The 19468-nt window shown below is 39.5% G+C and overlaps 1 protein-coding gene across 16 annotated transcripts in view; it reads left to right on the top strand.

The window, feature by feature from the left end:
* The window catches only part of TNS3 (tensin 3), a 258468-nt gene that overhangs the window by 176977 nt on the left and 62023 nt on the right, over positions 1-19468 (top strand). For all 16 annotated transcript variants that reach the window (XM_083823142.1, XM_083823137.1, XM_083823136.1 and 13 more), the window contains one exon: positions 537-1796. In XM_083823142.1, the coding sequence (XP_083679268.1) occupies positions 537-1796 (1260 nt within the window). The remainder of the gene's footprint in view (positions 1-536; positions 1797-19468) is intronic.

The following is a 19468-nucleotide window of genomic DNA, read 5'->3' as shown; positions in this document are numbered from 1 at the left end:
CTTATGTATATTCTAAGGACTGCAGCTCTGACTGAAATCCTGTTTTTTCCTTGTACTACCAAGAAAAAGAGTAAATGATTTTTCATAGTGTATTTAGACTATCAAATGTAAATGAATGAACCGGTGATTGCATGATTCTTGCTCTGAATGGAGTGCATGGTAGCTGCATCTCAAAGTTCTGGCAGTTCTTCAAATTAGTTTGAAGATTTTGTAGAGACATAAAACAGTGTAAGAGAGAACATCATTTCATCTTGGCCTGGTAAGATCACAAGCATTTCACCATCCAGAGTATGGATGAATGGCTTGTTACATTTTCATCAAGAACTTTGTTATAAACTGAAATGTAAATGGAAAAAATGAAAGAAGACAATGCTATTGGTTGCTACTGAATTTGTAGAGCCAATTTAGTTTTGCAGAAACAATACCATTAGTATTAGCAGTACTTCTGAGTGTGGTATGACATAATGTACTTTACAAGCTCTTATATAATGCCTTGTCTTTTTCTCTCTCTTCCTTTCTTACTTCTTTCTTCACAGTGCTGCATACCCAAGGTCCTATTGATGGCAGTCTATATGCAAAAGTAAGAAAGAAGAGCTCTTCAGACAGCAGCATCCCTGGTGTTGCTCAGGGTGTTCCTGTGACAAGCAGTCCTGATCACAGTGATCATACTCTGTCTGTCAGCAGCGATTCAGGACACTCAACAGCTTCCATCAGGACGGACAAAACTGAGGAGCGCCTTGTGCCAGGCGTCAAACGGGGACTGAGCCCACAAGAGAAGGCAGAACTGGACCAGCTACTTAGTGGCTTTGGTTTGGAGGATTCTGTCAGCAACACCAAAGATATGACTGATGCTGGAAGCAAGTACAATGGGACTCGCCACATAGTGCCAGCTCAGGTTCATGTGAATGGAAACACCAAACTGAAGGACAGGGAGACTGATATTTTGGATGACGAAATGCCTAATCATGATCTTCACAGTGTGGACAGCATTGGGACTTTGTCTTCATCAGAAGGGCAGCAATCTACCCACCTAGGGAATTTGAGTTGCCACAAGAGCAGTCAGAACTCCCTTCTCTCAGATGGCTTTGGAAGTAACACTGGAGAGGACCATCATGGTGTTATTGCCCCAGACCTGGGAATTGGTGTGGATCCCCTCTATGAGAGATCATTTGGAAGCACTGAGCCAAAGTCAACTCAGCAATTGCAAAGGAATCCTTCGGTTTCACCCCAGCCTCAAGCCTATGGCCCAAGTAACTATTCTACTCAGACCTGGGTTCGCCAGCAGCAGATGGTCACTGCTCACCAATATGGTTTTGTCCCAGAGAATGAAATGCGGGTTGGCATTCATAACACTGTGGAGAATTCAGGCAGTGTCCAGAGCCAGTCCCGAGTTCCAGGCACACCAACACATGGCTCCAATAGTAGAGATGCTATGCAGAGGGGGCTAGGAAATATACCAGGTGTTGCCAGAGCTGCAGAACATGCTAACAATGAGAGTTTTAAGTTGGGGCCGGTGTCACAGAGGGATGCAAATAGCCTGGATCTCAGAGTGAATGCAGGGGACTTGCCAGCTTCTCCAACTTTGGATATTGATCAGTCTATTGAACAGCTGAACAAACTGATCTTGGAATTAGACCCTACATTTGAACCTATCCCAACCCGCATTAACACTGTCACCAGGGACACAGATCAAGTAAATGGTTTCACCAGCCTTAATGTGGGTGTGGAAGAGCCTGGCAGGAGCCCTGGCTTCCATGAGAAATTAGAGGTCATAAACAGGAATCCCTCCCAGCATGGTAAGCTGTTGAATATTATATGGCAATACTGTTTGAATACTTTTGAATAGTTTTTGAAGTGGTTTTCCCAGCACATCTGCTCTTGACATGGTGCTGTAGGACCTCAGATCAAAAATTATACTCTCAGGAAGATTATCAGGGAGTTCTTCCTGATAGCCTGATATATAACTGTATAAGAAATTATGGAATCATGCTGATTTAAAAAATGTGGTTTTGAAGATTATTAAATGCCTTTGGACACTTGGTTTTTACATGAAAAAAGTACTGTTCAGCAAATTCTAACCTGTAGGTCATCAGTTGTCATTTTTTGCTGCTGTAAGTTAGGATGATAGGGGAGCAGAATTCCTACGTTACTACATGAGACATTTTTAAAAGGTATCTGTAGTGGAATGTTTTATAAACTTTTGATGATTATTTATGATTTCCACTTAAGGTAGGAGAAAAAGCTTTGAGTTAATTTGCTCTTCAAATTTAGTATAATGCTTTTGTATTAAATTTCTGCACAATGCTTTTATGAATATAGTAATCTTTGACAGTGAGGTATTTTAAAACATATTCTTTCTGAAGTGTTGTTCTGTTGAGAAATACAGAAGTTGCAGTGCTTGCTTACCATCTGCTATCTCTGTATAAGTCAACTGAAACCTATCAATAATGCTGTAGCTAAAATTTGTGACCAGCTTTTTCTGGTCTTGCTTTCATGGTCTGAAATTCTTTGTGTTCCAATTCCTCTAGCAGAACATATCCACTTCCCTTACTTTCCTTTTCTCCCTCTTCCTACCTCCAGTTTTGGTATAATAAAAAATTTGCTTGTTTCTCTGGGATTTGATTGTAGTATCAGCCAACATGCCAGAACATCTCTGTGGCCTTGTGGACACAAATGAGCTGCTTCAGCTCAAGCCCAACTGGATATGTCAAACTATTTGACGGTGACCATGCCTAAGTGCAGCATATGGTTTCTGTTAGTGTGCAAGCCTCACAAGGAACAAGAACAGTGATTTCTTGTAAAGAAGGTGAAATCACAACTTGTATTTAGAAGGGTAACTGAGGACTAAAGAAGTCCAGAAATCCATAGTAAATATGTAAACTGCTTCACTGTTTGTTTTTAATATGCAATATGTGTTTTGTGACTCTTACAGGACTAAATTAATCAGTTTGTAATTGTATGGAATCTTTCCAAATGTTTAGCTGATACACAAATATTGAAAACAAGATTTTTCCAGCAGAAGAAATCTTCTCTTTGGTATACAGTAGTATACCAAATTCTGTGTTTAAAGATAACCAGGGCCACATAGAGCAGGCTGCCCAGGACCATGTCCAGACACCTTTTGAATATCTCCAAGATGGAAGATTCCACAATCTCTCTGGACAAGCTTGGTCACCTTCACGGTTAAAAAAAAAATCAAAAAAAAAAAAAAATCCTGATATTCAGTTGGAATCACTTCGTGTTTCAGTGTTTCAGTTTGTGCCCACTGCCTCTTGTCCTGTCCCCTGTCACCACTGAAATGGCCCAGGCTCTGTCCTATTTGCTCCCTCAGTTCAGGTATTAATGTACATTGATAAGATCCCCAATGCACTTTCATTTAATTAAGAACTTACAAGAAGTGTTCCATCCAGTATTTTGTTCTGAACTCTACCAAACTCTGAGCAGGTCAACCACTGAAAAGTGTTCAGATATATCAGATTTATGTGTGGTTTTGTGTATGGGGAAAGAGGTATTTTACAAAGCATTTTGCTGCTTATAAAGTTACATTTTTTTTCGATAAATATTGAAGCATGCTATTTAGAAATGATCTTTTGTTGGGAAAGTTAGAGTACAGGAGATGAGTAATTAGAATATGTACTCAGAAGGTGACTTGCAGATCTTTTAACCCTAGCAATGCACATAGGAAATAATTTCTGTCTCTGATCTTCAGTGTTGTTTTTTTCCTCTTCTTTTAGTGTTTAATGTCTTCTGCAAATTGCTGCATTCGCTTATGGCAGCAACAACCCTCCCAGCCTAGTTTTGCAAAGCATTTTAAACTCCATTTCAGGGAGAGTATTGAAACAAGTCTTTGCACCAGTCCTTTAAGATGGAGTCTGCAGTGCCTGCAAGCAGCTATGATCTATGTGAGATGTTGCTTGAGTGAGGGTAGGCCAACAATGCATCATGCATTGTGCATTGCTCATTGACCAGCTGCTCGTGGAGCCTCATCAGCATCCCCGATGAGCTCCACTGGAAATGAATGCTAGGGTTCAATATATAAAAGCTTCATAAAATAAATCAATTAAATTTTATCTGGAAAACCACCATCATTTTCAGAGCTTGTGTAAAATCCCACTGTGTACAGAGACATGGGAATTGAAGTATTCTACAAGGCTGGTCGCTAGGTATTTGCTGCATAAGGCTACAGCAGCCTGGGAGTATAAGAAAGTTCTTTCTTGGCCTCCAGGGCTAACAAAATACATGTAATGCACAAAGCTGGAAGTACCAGGTTTAATTTCTAGAAATGCTAACATCTCTCTTGGTCATGTTATTGTGTTTAAAAGAAATTATATCATGTATTTTTCTTCTTATAAGGCAAATAGAGTGAAGGTTAAAAGTTTGTGAGGATCTCAGGCTTCAAGGTATATGAGGCTAATTACTAAATGCATTAGGTTTCCTAAGAGTTTCTCAGTTTTGTGTAGTTTAGTGCCAATAACTATTTAAGTCTTCCTTTATAATTTGTTAGAAAAGATGCTGAAATTCTGATAAGCCATTTCAAAAAGCTGGTTGAAATGACTTGGTGACACTGCTTTTGCTGTTGTTGTTGTTGCTGTTGTTGTTTTTTTTGATAGTAGATAATTAGGCCAAATATTTCAGATCAGCATTCAGTGCTTCTAGTAGTGACAGCTATTAGAAATATAACCGGCAAATTCTAGTATTGAACGGGCCGTGCATGTCTTAATTTGGTCATCTTATGGAAGGCTGGAAAGCAGCTTTTCTGCAAACATGGAAGGAATTTAGTGCATTCTATGTTAGCAAAAAAAAACAAACCCACAAAATATTTTTAGTTGGTAAGTTTGTCTGCAAATGTGATATCTCAGCCTGACATTGTTCCAACATTTGTGCAGTTCTTGAACTCAAACACCAAAACTGTGCAGCCACATCCAACTCCCAGCTCAGTTCTATAGCTATCTTGAGTACCTCTGCGTGATTTTTTATTTCAGCATATTAGGCATACCTTGTCTAGCAAAACCAGAATAAACTGTTATTTGGATCTTTAAGTCATTTCTTAAATTTTTGCTTGGAGGAAGTACTTCATTCATGCTTTAACTCTCCTGAAATCAGATTCTGTTGAAGTTCATAACAAAGTCTTTCATTGACATTAGAGACTTCAGGAGCAAGTTGGCAAGTAAAGGGTTACCCATGCATTTTTAGGGCCAGAAATAGATGAATGAACTGCATCTACAGTTTAAACATTGCAGAAAGCCTGAAATGTGTGGAATCCAGGATATAGAATGCAAGACTGAAGGCCTGTGTTGGTCTCTAGTGCTAGCTTTGACACATTGAGATTTATGGGCCTCATTCTAGTCCTATTTCCAGTAACTTAGGATATTTATGTTTAGAAAAAAATCCTTTAAAAGTTTAACTCTTGAAGAGCTTTCTTTTCTATTTACCTTCAGTTTTTCAAGGCCTTATGCTGCCACTGTTGTCAGTTTTGAGTAGCATCTTTTAGCCTTAGTAGTCTCTTTGAAACAAGGTGCTAGTATAACACTTTCAAGACTCATAAGATCTGATTGAGGCAGCTACAAGAAGCCTTATATATTCTCACCTGAAATCTCCTTGTGGAGTTCCATGTTGAGAAGTTATAGTTCATATCACTGAACACAGTGAAACTGAATGGGTGCTTTTCTTTTGCTGCAACTCCTAATTTGATGGTGTGTGCAAAGGGTTTATTAAGATTTCTGGAGATGTAAGCTATACCACCATCATTTTCAATGAGTTGACATATTTTGGTAAAAGAGGCAGAGAGCAGGGTTAGTAAGGATTTAGATATTTGGCTTTAGCCAGTACCTTTAGGTAGCAGAGTGCATTTGAGTGCCCTGAAGATTAAAGACCATTGTTTGCAGCTAATGTAGGTAGTGTCTAGAGGAGTTTCCATTGTGTAAAAATTATTTTTCATGCTCTTGAGTGATAAGCAGCAGTTTTGAATGTCCTCTGCCTGCTCTTTGAACCTTTTGAGTATTATTAACAAAGCAATTTTCTGTTGTGTCTAATCCAATTGAAATGCAGCAGACAGTTCTCAAGAGGGGTGGCCTTACTTTGCTTCTGCAGTCTGGGGGTATGCATTGCTCTGTTCATCTGTGCGTCTGATCTGGCAGCTGTGCAGTGATGGGTGTTGGATTATCTTGTCCATCTCATGGTTTGAAGGTTTTCTTATGGTCTATTTCTGTGTCAGATCACGAAATGATGTGTGCAAAAAGAGGAACAGATGGAGGCAGGGAGGCAAGTGGGGTGGCCATTTTATTAGTTTTTAGATAGATAGGACAGGTGTATTGTGAAACTGCATACTGATATTTTCCTGATAGAACCTGATCTGTAGGAACTTCACTGTGGGGAACACAGTTATTTGTTTGTGTTACTAAACACCATTAGGAAATTATGATTAACACTAGGGCAAAGCTAAGGGACAGATCAGTTCTGTATTTTAGGGTATTATCACCAAGACTAAAATTGGGGAGATCAGGATTATTCCCCTGTCATTTTCTGCATGTGCTTCAGCATGTGGTATTGAAGTAAGTAACATAAAGAATAACATTTTATTAAAGAAAATATTTTTAAAAGAAATATTCCTTCATATAGCTTTACCACAATAATAATAACTTTTTAAGTTTGCCTTTATGTCAAGTGCCAAAATGTTCTATTTTGAGTTTTTCAAGTACCATTTGCTTAATAATGGAACTTGATTTTAAAACTACCCATGGTTCCAAAGGTAAAACAATCTGTATGTGGCATGCTGCCACGTCTGCTTGAAACTGGGAACATTCTGGTTTTCCTTGCTTTAGGAATTATTTACTTACATATCTGGACTTCTCCTGGCTGTTGTATAAGGAATCATTTATGCATACCGTGAACAAAACAAATTGGGGAAAAAGCAGGTTGACTAAATGAATATTAAGGATGAGGAAGACCTGGAGTGTTTTGCCCTCGGTACATCGTCTCTTGATGGAAATGGAGCATTCTAGCTGCAAGGAAAAATTCCAAGTTACATAGGTTAGGTGCAATAGCCAGTATCATTTCATGTCTCATCTGAATCTAGATGACAGTTGTAGTTCTGACCATAAAACACAGATGTTCTGATATTTTGTTTCAAATTGTGCACAGCACTTCAAAAGAACGTCACAAAACATCACAATGTTCTTCTAGCCATATAACTGAATACTGAAAAAGCAACCTGCTGTTCTCAGCTCTATGAGAAAAGAGGTAGATACCTTGAAACAGCAGAATTACTCTACTTTGGGTTGAGTGTTAAATGTTAACTAGAATTAAAAATGAAAACAGGTAAAAACATAACTCACCGAGTTTGGTAAAGTCAAAAGTGTATTCCCGCATGCTGGGGAGCAAACTAATGTACAGTGTCATGGGAAGTTATTCTCCAGACATGTTCACACTGATTTCCCTCCACAGGGCACAGCTGAAGTACCAGTTTAGTCCGACTCTATCCCCTGTGCATGTACATATATGCAGTAAACCTGAAGTACTCAGCATGCTTGCAGTGGAAGACTGTAAATATGCTATATATGAAAGAACACAAAACCATATAATTTAAGGTAAATGATCACGTAAAATAACAATAATGCCTTGTTGTTCGTTAGCAGTCTGTGGTAAAAGAGCACAGGCGTACTAGATATGGTTTACCTTACCTCTGAGTAGTCTTAAGGAATTAACCTGAGCAGGATACTCACTAAGGCAATTAACTAGCTGTTTCCACTACTTCAGCAACAGGAGGTGTAATTAATAGCACAAAGAAATGCTTGCTGACATGGAGATGAGGAAATAACCATGAATAAAGGATAACCAAAACAGCAGTTGACTGCTGATCAGTGATGATCAGTCTTACACCAAGTTTTAGGGTGAGCCATCTTCCCTGTGACTCAAACAGTCCTTCACCTAATGTGTGTATCAAGAGAATTTGTTGACCTGTAATGGAGCGAGTTGGCAGATCAGGGCTGAACCGCCCTGAGATTGAATGGAAATATCCACTAATCGGAGCTGAGTCAATAACAAACAGTAGTGGAGATGAATGGGATTGATGCACTGTGTGTGTGCCTAAACTGAGTGTTAAATAACGAGAGAGTGGTAGGATTATCTGGTTTCTAGAATCATAGAATGATAGAATGGTTTAGGTTGGAAAGGACCTTAAAGATCATCTAATTCCAACCCCCCTGCAGTGGGCGCCATTAGACCAGGTTGCCCAAAGCACCATCCAGCCTGGCCTTAAATGCTTCCAGGGATGGGGCATCTGCAACTTCTCTGGGCAACCTGTTCCATTGCCTCACCACCCTCTGAGTGAATAATTTCTTTGGAATATCTAATCTAAATCTACCCTCTTTTAGTTTAAAAGCATTACTCCTTGTCCTATCACTACACCCCCCGACGAAGAGTCCCTCTTCTGCTTTCCTGTAGGCCCCCTTGAGGCCGCTATAAGGTCTCCCTGGAGACTTCTCTTCTCCAAGGTGAACAACCCCAACTCTCTCAGCCTCTCTTCATAGAAGAGGTGCTCTAGTCCCTTGATCATCTTTGTGGCTGTCCTCTGGACTCGTTCTAGTATGTCCATGTCCTTCTTGTGCTGGGGGCCCCAGAGCTGAATGCAGTCCTCCAAGTGGGGTCTCACAAGAACAGAGTAGAGGGGGAGAATCACTTCCCTCGGCGTGCCTGCCACGCTTTTTGTGATGCAGTCCAGGATACAGTTGGCTTCCTTGGCTGCAAGCACACATTTCTGCTTGGGATTTCCCCAGCATTTCTGCTGTATTTCGCCTGTATTTCTGCTTGGGATTGCCCCAGCCCACATGCAGGACCTTGCACTTGGCCTGGTACAACTTCTTAAAGTTCACACAGACCCTCCTATCAAGCCTGTCAAGGTCCTGCTGGATGGCATCCCTTCCCTCCAGTGTGTCAACTGCACCACACAGCCTGGTATCATCAGTGAACTTGCTGAGGGTGCACTCAATCCCATTGTCCATTTCACCCACAAAGATGTTAAACAGTGCCAGTCCCAAAACTGACTGATGAGGAACAACACCACTCGTCACCGATCTCCACTTGGACATTGAGCTATTGACCGCAGCTCTTTGAGTGAGATCATCCAGTCAATTCCGTACCCACCGAGTGGTCCGTCCATCAAATCCATGTCTCTCCAGTTTAGAGACAAGGATATCGTGGGGGGCAGTGTCAAATGTTTTGCACAATCCAGGTAGATGATGCCAGTTTCTCATGCTATAACTCTGTCGTAGAAGGCCACCAGATTTGTCAGGCATGATCTGCCCTTAGTGAAACCATGCTGGCTTTTACCAATCACCAACTTATTTTCCATGTGCCTTAGCATAGTTTCCAGGAGAATCTGCTTCATGATCTTGCCAGGCACAGGGGCGAGACTGACTGGCCTGTAGTTTCCCAGGTCTTCCTTTATACCCTTCTAGTGTGAGCGTTCAGAGAATCCATGCCTTACAAATTCATGTACCTATTTTCAATGCCCTGCAAATAAATGTGTGTGAAGTCTGAGAATGTACACTGTTGCACGTTCATACCTCTCTGTTCACTTGTATGTTTCTGCACTGTTTGCAGAAACAGCAGATAAGCAGCTACCACTCCTTTCACACTTCTTCGCAGGGGCTTTTATACACATGTATCCTTAACAAGTTTGTCTTTATGCAGTATGTGTTACAGAATGTTCACTATTTAAAAAAAAATAAAAATGAAAGTGAACTATTTCCTTAAACTTGACTGAGCAAAGTTCTTCAACACAGTTGTCATTCCCTGAAGTGTTTTTCATAATCCCTTCTTTAGAAATCTTTTTGGTAAAATTGCTGCTGGTTCCACTGGCACATTTGGCCCAGTTTTTACAGCTGGATATATATGATTGTATATGGACCTGCATGTGCAGCTATTTTTTATGTAATTGATGTATGCACTTTTGGCATTTGAATGAACTGTCAAACTGTGGCACATAACTATAAATAAAATTGTGCAAAGTACTGACTGCTCTTGTAATGGTGTTCTGGACTCTGTCCAAAATGAAGTCTTGGCTTAAGTACTCATTGTTTTTGAGAACAGGAGGAAGTAGATAATGATCCTTGTTTGTTTATTTAATGTTGTAAGATGTGTCTTAATGAACCATGCAGAACAGTGGTTGAGCTTTTTCACTCAGTGCTATGTGCATAGCTTGTCAGAGGTGAATCAGTGCTCTGTATATGAAAGAAATTCTAATTTTTGCTTTTACATGAGCTGAGTTACATTAAGATGAGTTTGGTGGGGTTTCTGGTAGTAAATGAAGATACCATGTACTAGTAACACAGTGCTGCAGTAGTTCTTCATTTTCAGTTTCGGGAAAGTATGGACTCTCTATGTTCTCTCTTTACTTCACTCTATGCATATTCTTTCATGCCTAGTAATGTATGATCTTAATCTGCTGTTAGAGATCACTTGTAAGACTTGCTTCCTCTAACCAGCCATCTTTTATCACAAGTATTGTCCCTGAGATGTAGGGAAGGAAAGCTAAAACAATGTTTTGATCGTACCTAGCAAACTGTAAAAGCAGAAAACAGAAAACTTTTTACCCATTTTCAGTAAAACCTACCACTACTTTCAACCATGTCTCATTCCCATCTCCCTCTTAAAATGGCATGATTTGTTGCTTTAGAAAATCTTGGAAGCATGTCCTATGAGGAGAGGCTGAGAACACCTCAGTGGAACAGGCTTCCTAGAGAGGTGGTTGATACCCCATTTCCATCAGTGTTCAACAGGCGTTTGGGTAATGCCATTAATAATATGTTTTTACTTTTACTTTTCAGAAAAATGTAGCCTGTTTCCATCACCATGATTAAGAGATAAATGTCTATGTAAGTGAGCATGAGTAAGGGAGGGACTCTCTTTTCCATAAGGTCAAAATTCTGTTGTTTCTCTTAGCTAATTCTAATCATCTTTTACATGCGTGAGTTAAAATTTTCTTTGAATATATTGCCTTAAAACTTCCTCAGGTCCTTAATGCGGTGGGTGCAATGCAGATATACGGTTGTTACAGTCTTACATTTTGCAGGAGACTAGATGGTTTTTCAGCTCAATAAATATTTCATTAAAGTAGACAAAGCCATCTTCCTTCCCGCCCTCAAAAAAATCCCTACATCTCTAGATGACATGGAAAATTAAGAATAACAAGGTGGCTAAACATCTGCAATATCTTCAGAGGTTATTACTTTATCAAAAATAAATCTTTGAAAATGATTCAAATTATGGTTTCATAAATCATGCTACAGCATAGCTACATGCTTCAGACAGAGGAGGAGAAGGAAATAAATCTTTTTTTTTTTGCTTACTTTATTAAATAATAATTTTAAAAAGCATTGAACTATTCCAGATGTTTCCATTCACTCTGTTATGTTCCATGGGAGAGCAAACCCAGTCCATCTGAAAGACCTGAAGTGACAGTTTTTAATTGAACTACAGTTAAAAAAATGAGTTTTTTAGTTTAAAATTGAGTTTGAATTCAAATGTTTTAGCTAAACTACATTTAGTTAAACTAATTTGTAAGCTAAAGTTAAAAATGGAATTGTAATTGCATTTAGCAGCACTGTAATTTTTTGGTCAATTTATGCCATGTTCATTTCACTCCAGAAATATTTATCAGTCATGTAACTTCCAGGATGTGTGCCTGACAGTAGCATCATTATGAAATTTCTGTATGGGTGTACAGATATGACTGAGTTTTGCAAGAGGTATACCACCCATAATTGGCACAGTGTAGAAGGGCCAAGAAGCCAAAGTGTCCAGATGTATGAAGCTGCTCTGTCTTGTGCAGAAAGATTTAATGGCCTATGCGGATTTGGGGTAGAGTTCAGATCTTTTAATTTGCTTGTTAGGCTGTTGGGTTATCAAGTGTCTGAATCCTAGACTACTTCCCATTCTAAGTAAGGAAAAACAATACTTTGCTTATGCATCATTGTTAAACATGGGACATTTTTTTTGAGAACAAAGAGATTTTTATGACTGCAATAATACTTCCTACTACATTTGAGAAAGGTTAAGACACTGAAGTTATCACAGACACCACTCAATCAGCTTTTGTTCTACTGAATCCCTTTGAAACAGTGTTCCTGTAGAGATAGGGATCTGAACCTTTGGACATAATTGGTGTTGAATACATAAAAGTTGGAATGATTGTTTGTTTTAATCTTACAAGTAGCGTAGGTTTATTTTCAGAAGATAATGCAGCTCACTGATCAGTACTGCGTTCCTGTGTGTAGATGAGGAGGTACCTTTTAGTTGGAACATTATGGTATAGTTTCTCTTTGGATTAATTACAAGTTATTTCCTTGCTTGACTAAACAGTCAGAGTGCAGGAATCAATTTGCAGAAGGGGGTGGTTGAGGAAGGAGATGCCAGTGAATTCACCAACACCTTTTTGCAGGGAGACAGGAGACTAGCAGCATGTTATCTGCTGGTATTTCCTATCCAAACAGGACAAACTCCTGGTTGCTTACCAGCTTCACGTACTGACCATGTGCTGTCTAGATTATTGAGCTCTGACAGGAGTCAAAGTGGGAATCTGGCAAAATAACAAAGCTGAGTGAGAAGTTTATCCTTTATATACTGCAAAACTCGATGAAATTTAAAAGGGACTGGAGGCAGGAGGCAAATTTTCATGTTCAGCCATAAGCTGAAAGGACTTTATGTTACATATTTCATGAAACAATGTTCTCTGCGTGTATTCTGTATTTTTGTACAATCAAAAATAATGTCATTTTGTTTCAGCTGGACATATATTTGCTTGTCCTTTCTCCACCACAGCATTTAGCTCAAGTTTTGTCTTACTATCTTTAAAGAGGTTATGTTTTATTTAAATTTGTAACAGTGATTGTAAAACGGTTTCTACATTATTAAAATGGATTAGTTTGGTTTAAGTCTGAAGCTGTCTTGAAATCTTGATCATTAAGAGTCTTCTATGAAAATCTTGAATTTCATAGAAGATAAATGGTTCCGGAGAAGGAAATCACTATTGATTTGGATATTGTTCTGGTAATTGATTTTTTTAATATGTGGGGCAATCATTAAACTGTGCTCTATTAAAAGTTAACTTAAGGACTTCATTTTTTTTCTTGTTGAATTGTTAACCCTCCGATTGGATTGAATTTCCATGTTTCATGGTAATAGGAGACAGAGTTATGCAAGTCTTTCTAAATTTCTGTATAGACAACAGCATCTGGAATTTATGCAATGCTAACATAATTCTTCCCAGAGTCTTATTTCAGCCTTCATGACTATGGTAAGGCCTGTGAAAGGGGCACTGGAAAAACTGCTTTGTGGGAGTTTTCACAGTACCTTTCTTGAGAAAAGCCAGAGTTTTATCGATCTGTGGGTTGAACAGGATGACCCTGTTGTATGTCATCCTAAATTGTCCCATAGGTTGAAGCTATGGTGAGAAGCTCACTTGAAGTGCCTCTGCTTTGTCTGTTCCTCGTTATGCTCTGCTGTCCGAGACATACTTGTACACAGGAGTGATTTCCAAGTCATCTGTCTGCAGAGTCTGTTATTTGTTGTGGGTATTAATTTTTAAATCTGTTAAGTTGCATTACTTGGTTGATTGATCAAATATATATACTAGTAAGCTTTCCTTTTGTTTCTTTGAGTTCTGAAATTTTTCTTCTTCCTTTTTTTTATTTTTTTTCTCAAACGTCATGGGGTTTTTGGACACAAGCTGCATATACATGGTTTAAATGTTTGACACATTTTCCTAAATCTATAGATGTTACCTTTTGTGTCTTGTGAAAGGGACAGTGTTGAAATGACTATGATATTCCAAAAATACTATTGTGGAATAAACAACGTTAAATGAGAAACTATCTGTTAAGTAATAGTTAACGTTATTTAAGCTCTATCCAGAGAAGATGACAGTAATTGTTATTCAAGTGTTTAAAACTAGTTCGACGAGATCAAACATTTATATTTCAATGCTATAACAATTCATCATGTTTCATATGCATTCTGGAGAGAGACTGGGAGAGTTTCAGTGCTGGTGGTGGTATCCACAATGTATAGAAATGGAAGTTCCTGAGTGTGTTACGTGGCAACAACTCCTGATGGTCTGATTTCTGTTGAATAGGCTTTGACAATGTCAAGAGTTTTAGTGGAGAAGAAGAGCATATGGAATACAGAAATCATAATCTGTATTTCTGAAAACTCATTTTCTTATTTCATTTGTGTATTAGAGGATATTATATTACTGATTGCACAAAAGTTCCTGTTAATCACCATTTACGTGACTGTGACTTGTTTCATCTTTCTTTGTGATAGGAATTATATCAGTGAATTTCCATCCAAAGAATTTATGTGAAGGGTCAAATGAATTTTATTTCTAGTGCTGAATATTTTTTATGGCTTATAGTTGACAAGGAAAACCAACAGAAAAAAAAATCACATTAAACAATTTGGAGAAATTTAATACATTGTTGATTATTTGTTTTTAAATCACTTCAGAGACTGTAAATTTTCCTAGAAAAAATAACCCCATTTTTAAAGTGTTGGTCTAAAACTTGTTGAAGTTGTTTCCTTCAGCTGGCTTTGGTAGGGCTCATACTCCAAAACAGTAGGGCATCTTTTAGCATTGGTAGCATTCCTTTCCAACTAGCTGCAAACTCATGTATATCTTATCATGGAAAGGGAAACTGTTTGGATCATTATCTTTCACTGAATGAACATAAGATAACCACTTTATAAACAAGGAATTGGCTGAGCTTCTAAAATGTAAGATTCTGGACATGTTTTTTCATATCAGTATTTCATGTTATGAAACTTGGTGTCCTTAATTCTGCTAGAAAAGGGCTATCAGGATATCAGGATAGACTTTTCAATTTTTATTTATTTATTTATTTATTTACTTTCTGAAATTAGCAACTAAGTGTTAGCCCTCTGAAGGTGGGATGACCTGAAATTATGTATCTATTAAATTAATATCCTGGTAAGCTGCATTTATGTGGATTACAAAAAACACATATTCAGGTACTGCTGGAACATTCATAATTTTAAAATATGTTTGACTTGACAGAACTGTGAGGTCTTAACATCATTGGGACTTTATCTGATCAGGCAGTACACACGAAAGGAAAGCAGTCTCAACCAAAAATATTCTGCACAGGAGAGAAAGTACTGGGTGTCAGCACTACGAGATCTCTGTTCCTTCTGTAAGAGTATTTCAGTGTTGTATTAAAGCCTTCTGAGGCCTGTGTGGAAGCACTCATGTTGGCTTTCCTTCTTGCCAGTTTCAGGTTAAGTGTATAGTTTTATATCATCAGTTGTGTTTCTGTTGTGAAGAGTGACTTAACTGCATTCTGGTTGTGCACAGTATAGAGTTAGTAGTGCTAAAGAGGAGATTAAAAAGATAGAAATTAAAATGGGGACCCACTCCATCTTTGTTATCTTGAAACTACAAGTTTAAAGATACTTGCCTACTTGAGTGATAACTACAAATCAAGGAGTTATCTTAACTATAAAAATTTGATTTGTGATGTTTTTTATTTGTGATGGAATAGGAATGTAAGGGAGTTTCCTACTTTTTTGTTTGTTTTGTTTTGTTTAACGTGAATCTTTCGTTCAGTCAACAGAGATAGCTATAAAAAGATTTTATCACTTACCATAAGGTTTCTGCAACCACCTTTTCCTATTTACATCTTCCTAAGCTCCCATGCCTTTTAGGTTGTAACGGTAAACATAAAAGTTAATGAGTTAGGAATTATCTCTTGGAATTTTATATTAATGTAATGGTAGTTTTTATTGTGAAACTTAAATATTATTTTGAAATACTACTCCAATGCATTTCTTAACCAGAAAACCACAGAGGGTATTTGTAAATGTAAACTGAGTCCTTATAAACGAAGTCCTTAATCTGATTTACAAAAATCCGTAATAGTATGATTCAATAGTTCTAGTCCCTCATTAGAATTACTTAATACTAAAGCAGAGCAAATAGCTATTCATGGTACATTATGGGGCCTGCAGATTATTCAAGGGATGAATAACTGTCAAGTATGTTTTTCACTTAATTGTAGTGGTAACCAGAGTAACACGGGAATCTAGAGACTCTAGAGCATTTTTATCCTGTTGTGATTGAATGCATCATACTCTCATACTGTTTCTTTCTTTTTTCTTTTTTTTTTTTTTCTTTTCTGCAAACCACAGCATTGAAAGCCAGTTTGAACAAGTTTATTTTTATGGCTTATTGAAATCTTTTGCATAATACATTATCACAAAATCATAGAATCTTAGAAACATAGAATCATAGAAAGGGTTGGGTTAGAAGGGACCTCAAAGATCATCTAGTTCCAACCCCCCCCCCCCCCCCCCCCATACTCAGGGACACCACCCACTAGATCAGGTTTCTCAGGGCCTCATCTAATGTGATCTTGAACACCTCCAAGGATGGGGCATCCACAACCTCTCTAGGCAACCTGTTCCAGTGCCTCACCACCCCCTGAGTGTAGAATTTCCTTCCAACCCCTAATCTAAATTTCCCCTCTTTTAGTTTAAAACCATTCCTTTTATCACCAATGTACCTATAGAAGTCTTTCTTGTTGCCCTTAATGTCCCTGGCCAAATTTAATTCTAAACAGGCTTTAGCATTTCTAACCTGATCCCTGGCTGCTCAGACAATGTCTCTGTATCCCTCCCAAGCTATCTGTCCTTGCTTCCACTCTCTGTAGGCCATCTTTTTCTGTTTAAGTTTGGTCAAGACTTCCTTCCTCATCCATGCGAGCCTCCTGGTGTTTTTGCCTGACCTCCTCTTTGTTGGGATGGATCACTCCTGAGCTTGCAGTAGGTGTTCCTTGAATATTAACCAGCTTTCTTGGGCTCCTCTTCCCTCCAGGGTGTTGTTCCATGGTACTCTGCCAAGCAGATCCCTGAAGAGGCCAAAGTCTGCTCTCCCAAAGTCCAGGGTAGTGAGCTGGCTGTGCTCCCTCCTCACTGCCTTCAGGATCCTAAACTGCATCATTTCATGATCACTGTAGCTAAGGCTGCCCTTCAGGTTCACATTCCCCACCAGCCTCTCCTTGTTGGTGAGAATGAGATCCAGACTAGTGCCTCTCCTCCTTGGCTCCTCTATCACTTGGAGAAGGAATTTGTCATCAATGCATTCCAGAAACCTCCTGGATTGCCTATGCCCGGCTGTGCTGTTCCTCCAATAGGTATTGGGGTGGTTGAATTCCCTCATGAGAACCAGGGCTTGCAAATGTGAGGCTGTTTCTATCTATCTACAGAGGGCCTCATCCGCCTGTTCTTCCTGATCTGGTGGCCTGTAGCAGACCCCCCTCTGCAATATCACCTGTCCATACCCTCCCTTTAATCTTGACCCATAATCTCTTTGTCAGCTCCTCATCCTTCCCCCGGCAGAGCTCCATGCACTCCATCTGCTCATTGACATAGAGAGCAATGCCCCTTCCTCATCTCCACTGCCTGTCCTTCCTAAAGAGCCTGTATCCTTCCATTCCAACACCCCAGTCATGGGAGCCATCCCACCACATCTCTGTAATGCTAATGAGGTCACAGTCCTGCAGGCGTGCATACATCTCTAACTCCCATTGTCTATTCCCAATGCTTTGTGTGTTATCATAGAGACATTTAAGTTGGGCCCCTGAACGATGTGGCATTACTGGCTGGAGTGGCTGGCATTCCTTTGTGCTGCTCTTCTGGTGCTCTCCTGCTGACCCATGACCCTTATCCGCACACTCTGGGCATCTGTCGCTGACACCAGCATCAAAGTGGGAGGAGTGGGATAGATTGAGGTTCCCCTTCCCCAGCGGCTTTAGTTTAAAGCCTTCTTCACCAGGTTGGCAACCTATCACCACAGATGCTCTACAGAGATGCTCTGACAGGTGGACCCCATCACCCCCAGCAGACCAGGTTTCTCAAAGCCGGTCCCATGGTTTAAGCAGCCAAACTCCTGTCTGTGGCACCAGTCCTGTAAGCATCTGTTGATTTGCCAGATCCAACTGGCCCTTTCAGTCCCCTTCCCTTTGATCAGGAGCATGGATGAAAGGACTTCCTGAGTCCTTTACTGCTGCTCCCAGGGCTCTGTAATCCTTCTTTGATTCTCCTCAGGCTGCTCCTGGCTGCATCACTGGTGCCCATGTGAACCAGCAGCATAACTCATAGCTGTCACACAACAGCTGCTCTGTCAGTGTCACATTGTTAAGCACTGATTAGCATGCAGCAAAGAAGTAGCAGAAGTATAATCAGCTGCTGGTTGCAGCAAGGAAGACCTTCAGTCTAAGTGCACTTTTAAATAAGAGTTTACATTGGAATCCATCTCCACAGCAGAAATAAATAGTACACACAGAACCTAATAAGTTTAACGGGTAAACATACAGTTATAGATTATAATCTATATAAGTATTATAATTAAATAATATTATATAATTATAGATTATATGCATGAACGATGAGAATATTGTTGATGTGGAAGAAAACCACTGTAATAAAATGAATAAATAATATTAACCACTGTAATAAAATTAATTCTCCTTGGCATCATGAAATTTATGTAAAAGATAGATACACGTACAAATACGTATAAGACATGTTTATGTATATGTGCATGTATTAAAGATAGTCAGATCCCTTTCCGTAATATGTTGAAGTCATCAGCTAAGCCAACATAATTCCTGTCCATGACTTACCACACAAAGGATCTCTCTAGGGTTGCATGCATCCCTGTTGTGGTTTAACCCAGCAGCCAGCTAAGCACAACACAGCTGTTTGCTCACACCCCCACACTCACCCCCACTCCCGACCTGACTTTCTCCTCCATTGTTTCATCTTCCGTATATGATCGACTGATACTGGCATAAGTTGGTTCTCTGGCCCAGCCATGGGGGCTGTCACAGAGGCTGGAGTGGCTGCTGGGCCCAATGAAGGGCTTGGAGTGGCTGCGGGGCCTGTCACAGGAGTTGTGGTGGTATTGTGGCTTGGTAAGCATACAGCAAGCCCCAGCACGCTGCAGTGATTTGTGTCTCTTTGGAATTGCCAGGGGGATGATCTGGCACCTTTTACAAGCATCCTGCCAGTTTTTTCAGATTCCACACTTGTTCAGGGGTGAAGTTCCAAAGAATTGGAGTGCTCTAGGTACCTGCCCATCTCTTCCCATGCTCCCTGCCACTCATAAGTGTACTGCCTTGGGACTGATCTCTGGAAGGCATTCCTAAGTAGTTGTTTAACTTTAAACAAAACCTGAAGTGCATTCAGGAGACTTAACAATAGGAACATGCTGGTTTGAATATCCCAAGGATATTCAAAATTTTGAAGAGCCATCGTAACTAGCCTGGAGGAGAAAGGGGAGGTGAAGGAGAAAGGGAGAGTGAACAAGTGGGAAAAGTATTCCCCCTTGTTCCCCCCACAGATTGGCTCCCTGAGGAGAAAAGGTGAAAGGTATAATTATTAATTGAGAGAT

This window comes from Anser anser (assembly GCF_964211835.1).
Source record: "Anser anser genome assembly, chromosome: 2".
In the NCBI taxonomy this organism is placed as follows: domain Eukaryota; kingdom Metazoa; phylum Chordata; class Aves; order Anseriformes; family Anatidae; genus Anser; species Anser anser.
This window is presented reverse-complemented; position numbering and strand designations above follow the sequence as displayed.